This window comes from Penaeus vannamei, chromosome 25, assembly GCF_042767895.1.
Source record: "Penaeus vannamei isolate JL-2024 chromosome 25, ASM4276789v1, whole genome shotgun sequence".
NCBI classification, from domain to species: domain Eukaryota; kingdom Metazoa; phylum Arthropoda; class Malacostraca; order Decapoda; family Penaeidae; genus Penaeus; species Penaeus vannamei.
Window position 1 is genome coordinate 33205858 of NC_091573.1, and position 7500 is coordinate 33213357.

Sequence of the window (7500 nt, forward strand, 5' to 3'; positions counted from 1 at the left end):
TCCACAAGAACATGGTTGAACAGGGTAATTATCTTTATGCATATTTATCATTATGTTATTTAGCTCATTCTGATTAATGCTTCATATCTCTTGATATTACTGGTTATTTAGTTCTTTCCTGGTAATGCTTCCAATATCAAATATAAAAGGTCTCATGTACTACTTCAGTTAAAATTGAATTTGAGGCAGATTTAGATAGAGACATTCAAGTAGCTATCATCCTGTAGCCTTTAACGAGGCTTTCTTTCCTTGGGGGAAAAAAATCCAAATCAGTTTTCATGACTTCTGAACCTGACCACCCTGATTTTAGTAACTACACTGTGTCTCATTTGGGTGATGCTTGAGGCTGTGTGTGTCTTAAGTGCCTTGCATAACTCCTTTATAGTCTAAAGAGTTTCTGTTGTAACCGAACTTAATATGATCTCCGTTTTACAGTTGTCACAGAGAGAGACGCATTGGCAAGAATGAAGAGTCCCTTTATTGTCCAGTTATTTTATTCCCCACAGACTATATCCAATATTTACTTGGTGAGTTCTGCTTTGTGTGTCAGATACATAGAAACTGACATATGATTTGTACTTTAGTTGGATATTTCTCAAGTAAATTATATATATGCTGTATATTTTTTCCTCAGTGTTTCTGCTACTTAAAATTCATGAATTTTGGTTTGTAATCATATGTCTACTTAGCTTTGAGCATTAAAGATAGTTACAGACTAATCTTTCCTTTTTCAGGTAATGGAGTACCTGATTGGTGGAGATTTAAAGTCCCTGCTCACTATTTATGGCTACTTTGATGAACCTATGGCCATATTTTATGCTGCAGAGGTAGCACTAGCACTAGATTATTTACATAGGTATGTGTATCTGTTACTTATCACTTGTAGCAGGTTGTGTTGTTATTTGTGATTTAATTTGTATAAGTATCTTAATTGTAAGATACTTGTTTTGAATGAATGTTATTTATCAATATATTATTGACAGATGAATTACACCATTATAATTGAATTTCCTTCTGTTCTTGGGAAGTGTCCATTTCACATCTTGGCATCTTGATATTTTTTTTTAGTTATTCAAGCACTGTCATTCTTTCAGCCATGGCATAGTCCACCGAGATGTAAAGCCAGACAATCTCCTGCTGGACAAAAAAGGACACCTGAAATTAACTGATTTTGGTCTTAGCAAAATCACTTTGCATAAAGGTAGGTGGGAAGAGGGTGACATACAACCCTTTTTTTCCTCATAAGTCTTAGAAGTTTAATGTAAAATCACGTCTCAATAGCATTTATAAAAGATGTAAACGTAAAGGAGAGAGTTTCCAGAGAGAGTACTAAAGAATTACTATTAATTAATTACCAATTTGTATTGTAAAACAAGTGACTGAAATTGAAGCCAGCTAATTAGTAGTATACTCTATACTTCAGATCCATTAGGTTTCTCTTGGTTGTTTGGGACTAAAAACTTCTAACAGTTAAAGAGATAGAGTTTCTGTGGTGATATTCATATAGACTTTTACAGATTAATCATACACAGAAATGTTGATATACTTTATATTGGGTATTGGTCATATTGGTACATACACAAAGCTAAAACATAATTGTAGGCTCGTATAATGTCCTGATAATGTACTGCTACTGTGTTTACAGAACTGAAGCTGTCGGAGATGGTGGCTGGAACCCCAACAACTGCTCGCTCAGGGATGCGATACATGCGAACTCCAGGACAGATTTTGTCACTCACTTCTCACTTATCTTTTGTAAGATATTAGTATTATTTAATTTTCAACTTATTTATTATTATTATTATTATTATTATCAGTGTATACTCGTCAGTAAATTTGAAGAAGTATGCCTTTTTCCGGATTAGTGAATTATGAATTCAGATTATGTAAACCCTACTCAGTGCCCTTGCTCATATAAGTATATATATATATATATATATATATATATATATATATATATATATATATATATATATATATATATATATATATATATTAATGATAATTTAAATACCTGTATTTTACATAATTTTGAGTGGAATCTGATATAGAAATTGACTATTGATCTTGAATGTTGCTATTGATGTATAGTTGGGCTAGGATGTTGGGTAAACATCTGTATTCCAATAGGATAGTGGAATACTACAATGTTGTTTTTTAAGTTTCATAGTGTAGATATTGGGCTGTAGATTTCAAGATAGAAATTGTAAGTTTCTGCTGGTTGAATTACAGTAGATATAGGTGATTACCTGCGCTGATGTGCCACATCTGTATTATATTCCAAAATGACACATCTTTTAACCCTCTGATGATGAGATCTCCCTGCACCATGTAGATTAATGCTCATGTAAGATTTTTTTTAGACAAAGAGACTTCAAAGTAACTTTTAAGTGGCTATATATCCTCATTTACTGCATTCAGGGCCATGCAAGGAAATAGCTGCTCGATAATGGATGGTATAGATAGTTGTCAGTTGGCATTTAGGGCTAGTTTGTCTTGACCTGATTAGCTTTCATTCAATATGAGGGTTGAGGGTTAAAATGACAAAATTTATGAATCGTCTCTTAATTATATGTACTCCAAATATATCATTAACATAGTTGAAATCAAACTCTGGCAAACTTTAATGACTGATTTCACTTTCCAGAGGTCGGAAGACAGCAACAGCACCCTCGGCAGCCCCACTGCCAGTGATGGCAGTAATAGTAGTTTTGTCAGTGCTCGTCAAGTATCTCTGAAGAGCCGCAGTGTTAGCCGTCTGGCATACAGGTAGATGCTTGAGAATAAAAGAAAGTTTTCTATGTAATATGTATACTATTAGAAATAAGAAAAAGTAGTAATAGTTGTTATTTGAAGGTTTGTGTTTGATTTGCATGTATTGATATTTATACAGCACTGATTCTATGGGTACTAAAAATTTGTCTTAAATGTATTAAAGATAATTCTTAGATATTTTTTTTCCATTTTTGCCGGAGTATTTACACAGTTTATTTTATTCAAGTCTCATATATGTTCAATTTTGTTTTCTAAATGTCTTATGCTTCCCCAGCAGAACTCAGGGAGGCACACCCCAGACACCTGTGAATGTGACACATGGCTCATTCATAAGTCCATCTCTGAGAGAGAGGAAGAACAGCATTGCCAACCCAGCCACTTCTCTCACCCCAACGATCAACAAGGCACTTGCAAGTACACAGGGTAAGGTTTCAAGAATGGGGAGAGAAACCCAGTGTCACTTGTCACCATTGCTTTTTTAAAGGTCCAGTGCGATGATGACATGATTATTGGTATATTTTTCTTATTGTACTTAGTTCCATTATGTACACATATTTTGATTTTTACAATGAAATGAATGGTACATGAAAACGGATGTTGTTATGTCTTGGTCACATTTCAGTTACTCCTGAGCATCAGAATACTAGCAGTTTAGTTAACCTTAAGAGACAGTTTCACTTTACAAGTGACTGTACACCAAAGAAGGAATCTGATGCTACAAAAGGGAAATCAGCTAGAGCAGATCAGGATTCTGTCTTAACCCTTTCACCTTCAAGAGGCCAGCAGATAGAAGGGGGAGAGGGTGATGTCTCCAGTGATTTTGACCTATCAGCATCAAGTGACCTTGGCCACGAGAGTGGTATTCACCCTTTGCCTATTTGTCCGTCCAGGGAAAATAGCCTTGATGACATTAAAGAAGAGATGTCCAGTGATATCAAGTCCTCAGACCTCTCCAGCATCAGTACAAGCTCACCCAAACAATCAGCTGAAAATAGAGGGGAACCCAGGTTCATGGCAGTGCCTCACTCACCAGTCACGCCCACTGGGAACCAGGAGATGCACATAAAAGAGGATTTGGACTCCAAAATGTTTGTAAGTCCCAATGAAAATGTACAGGCAGAGATGAATTCTGAGATCAGTACTTGCAAGCAGGTCAATTCTGTAAAAGAAGCACATAGTGTGCATAATGAGTTGTTTAAAATTAGGAGGAGAGACACTGTGGAGAATTCAGCTACCAGTGGAAGTGAAGATATGCTTGGCCCAGTCTTGAGAAAACGTATTCGCACATCTACTGAATGTAGTGATGTTGTCATTGATGACCAATCTGCTGAGGAATCTGATGCTGAAGATGTCTTTGAAGGCCTTGAGACTCAATCAGTTATGACACAAAAGGAGAGTGAAATACCAAACAAATTCCATCCAAGGCTGCAGGCACTATCTCAGCTCACCAATCATATGTCTCCAGTGGGCAATCCAAGCATGATTGCAATTACTGGAGGACACTTTGCAACAGACATTGCCACAAGTTCTCCCATTCCTCCAAAGGTTAGTGGGAAATGTCAAGAATTGCAGGAATGTACGATACCTGCGCCTGAACCTAGGAGGTCTTCCACTGATAGTGATGAAGGTTCAAACAGTGTTACAGGTAATTCCTGTGGTGTATCTAAGATTGGAGACTTTCCTCCCTGTTTACAAGGTGATTCCAGTGCCTTTGGTCCAAAGGAAAGCACACGACTAGAAGATTGCAGCAGCCTGAAAGAGGAAACACACTTTTCGAGCATCAACTCAAATGGTGGTAATTTTAAGGTCCCATCACAAGCCAGAGGCATCAAACGACCCTTGGGTTTCAGCAGCGGAAGTCCTCCATCAGCTTCAGGGAAAGTTGCACAGAGTACAGGATTAACAGGAACTTTTGGTGTCTTGCAAGTGACCAGTCAAACACCAAAGAGAAGAGACACGAAGAAGAGTCCCTGGACTGAGTTTACAGATAAGGGTCTTCAGAAACCAGAGAGTGAAAGTAGAATATTGTTCAATTGTGGTGAAAGGTATGTTATTTTAAAACTAGTATGATAAGTCAAGATATATATGCTATGTGCTAAGAAGGAAAATTGTTTTGTAATTTGTTTTATGGATTTTTTCTTTTACTATTTCAGCAAACAGAAAATGGATATTGGAAACATCAGCCAGTCAAACACAAGCAAGGGTAATAAGATGCTTGTAAAAGAAGAAAAGGCTGACAAGAATACTAAGGTAAGTTTCTGTCACAAGAAATTCCATTTCAAATGTGATTTTAGGTAGAAAATCCGATTTCCACCTTTTAAATTTTCAAATGCCATTTAGGAATTTTGAGTTTTTTTTTTTTCATTTGTTTAACACTCCATATTTGTCAGTTCTTATTGTCCTGGTGACAGCATTGTTGTGAGGATTCAGATTTTTGGCAGTAAATTTATCAATTTCTCAATATTGTTAAGACTGAGTGTTGCTGGTAACACCAAAAGTGTGTTCATTATTTTGTTAGTATAATTATTATTTTTATTTTTGTTATTATGTTATGTTATTTATTTATTTATTCATTTATCATTATTTTCTTCCTCTTTAGTAGTAGGAAAAGTAGAGACTCATTTGCAGCCATTTTTAGCTGGACGAGTTAGATTTCTAAGAGTTAGCAGTGGTTAAAAATCAGTGTATAATAGGACAAATGATAGATACCATTTTAGTAGAAGTTAAAGATGAAGAGAGAAAAATCTTTCAAAAAATTATGAATTTTGCATTGTCTGCGAGTTTCACACAGAAAAGAACATGATCATATTCCAGTTAGTGAGATGGTATAGCGAGAGTGACATGAACTGTGAAATAGGAGAGAAGGACAGTCTCCTCCAAGATAATGGCCCGGTCACTCCCGAAAGCATTTCTTCCATCAAGCAGCAAAAGCAACATTTCCAAAGCTATCACACTCCAGCCAGGATGCATGTAAGTGTTGCTCACCGTGTGCTTTTGAGGAGAGAGAACATTTTTCATTTTGGCTTCTGTATTGGTATACCTTTTGATATTGCAGTGTTTTCTTCCTTTTCCTTTCCTTTCTCTCTCCTTTTTCTTCCCCTCCTCCTTCCTCCTTCCTCCCTCCTCTTTCCTCCCACCTCTTTCCACTCTATTTTCCTTGTATTTTGATAGTCATCTTCATCACGCTCCACATGCTATACTCATGAATAGTTTTTCACATTTTCCTCCCAATTACCTCTCATTATTCCTCCCAGAGTGTCCCAGGAACACCAGTCCAGGGCATGGGACAGACCCCACTCCGAGCCCCCAAGAGCGTTCGTAGAGGAACCCAGCCTCCCATTGCCTCAGAATCACGCATTCTGGGTACACCCGACTACCTGGCCCCAGAACTCTTGCTCAGGCTTGGCCACGGTAAGGCAGTGTAGCTCCTAAGCAGCTTGAAGAAGTTGATGTGTCCATATAGTGCAATATGATATATAGAGGCAGTGCAGCAAAATGGGAGTTTTAGTGTAATGTGTTTTGCCTTTTAGGAATTACTTGAAGTTGGACTTTAGAATAAACAATAAATAAGTCAATTATAAGTGATTATCCCCTTTGTCATTTACAAAAACTGTGTATATATGTAGAAGTCCTATCTTTTGCAAGATTTGGCTGTAGTCATAATTTGGTGCTTTACAACCTTTTTCATATGATATATATTTAACTTCAAGGGCCGGCAGTGGACTGGTGGGCTTTAGGGGTGTGTCTGTTTGAGTTCATGACTGGCATTCCTCCTTTCAACGATGAATCTCCCGAGGCTGTGTTTCATAACATACTTCAGCGTGGTACGTACCTTCTGATTTTAGATTGTTCCAGCTTTATTAGATATTGTGTACTTATTATTATTATTATTGGGTTTTATGAATTATCTGTGTGTGTGTGTGTGTATGTGTTTGTGTTTTTAGAAAAGAAAAAAATCAGATATATTATATTCTCATTTTAGATATTCCTTGGCCTGAAGACGAAGAATCTTTATCACCTTTTGCTGTAGAGATGATTGACAAGCTCTTGGCATATGACCCCAAAGTAAGAGCAGACTTTGAATACTTGAGGTCAAACCCAATGTATGCTGGGGTTAACTGGTCAGATTTGCGTAACATGGATGCTCCGTTTGTGCCCCAGCCAGATGATGCAATGGACACCACGTATTTCGAAGGTAAGAGTTTGAATGCTCCTGTTTGTCATTGTGTCTCATATGGAAGGAGATTGCCGTTCATATCAGAGTCAGATTAGGTAATAGAATATATTTGAAATGATTTCTAGCTTAATTCATTTTATTTTGTTTTATTTGCTTATATTGTTTATCTCAATTAGCATCATATTCTCATCTTTCAATAAGTATTATCAAGATATCACATACACAAGCAAATAGCCTTCAACTGTTCCTTGATTTAGGAATAAATACACTATGGACTAATCCCCCCCCCCCCCCTTTCAGCTCGAAATAACATCCAGCACCTGACAGTCTCCAATTTCGACTTGTGAATAGATGGCTCACCATTTGCGGATGCTGGTGAGGAGGAACAACTGGTATACGATGAGCATGGACATTCCTGCTTAGGCAACTGAAGAGTACAACATCAATTTAGCATTCCTTATATAATATTAAGTTTGACAGATCAGCCAGATTATGTAACAGGTCATTTATTTCTTTGACTGGAAAATGCATTACCGGTGAAAGATGTA

At 36.9% G+C, this 7500-nt stretch overlaps 1 protein-coding gene across 2 annotated transcripts in view; it reads left to right on the forward strand.

The window, feature by feature from the left end:
• The window catches only part of gwl (serine/threonine-protein kinase greatwall), an 11270-nt gene that overhangs the window by 3258 nt on the left and 512 nt on the right, over positions 1-7500 (forward strand). Inside the window, exons 3-16 of one of the 2 annotated variants that reach the window (XM_070139509.1) lie at positions 1-24; positions 436-527; positions 735-856; positions 1095-1201; positions 1646-1755; positions 2648-2769; positions 3050-3198; positions 3398-4820; positions 4929-5025; positions 5590-5745; positions 6030-6186; positions 6486-6599; positions 6758-6970; positions 7253-7500. The exon at positions 1-24 is cut by the window's left edge and continues 77 nt beyond it; the exon at positions 7253-7500 is cut by the window's right edge and continues 512 nt beyond it. In XM_070139509.1, the coding sequence (XP_069995610.1) occupies positions 1-24; positions 436-527; positions 735-856; positions 1095-1201; positions 1646-1755; positions 2648-2769; positions 3050-3198; positions 3398-4820; positions 4929-5025; positions 5590-5745; positions 6030-6186; positions 6486-6599; positions 6758-6970; positions 7253-7299 (2933 nt within the window). In that variant the 3' untranslated portion in view covers positions 7300-7500. The remainder of the gene's footprint in view (positions 25-435; positions 528-734; positions 857-1094; positions 1202-1645; positions 1756-2647; positions 2770-3049; positions 3199-3397; positions 4821-4928; positions 5026-5589; positions 5746-6029; positions 6187-6485; positions 6600-6757; positions 6971-7252) is intronic. The other variant, XM_070139510.1, reaches the window with a different exon arrangement.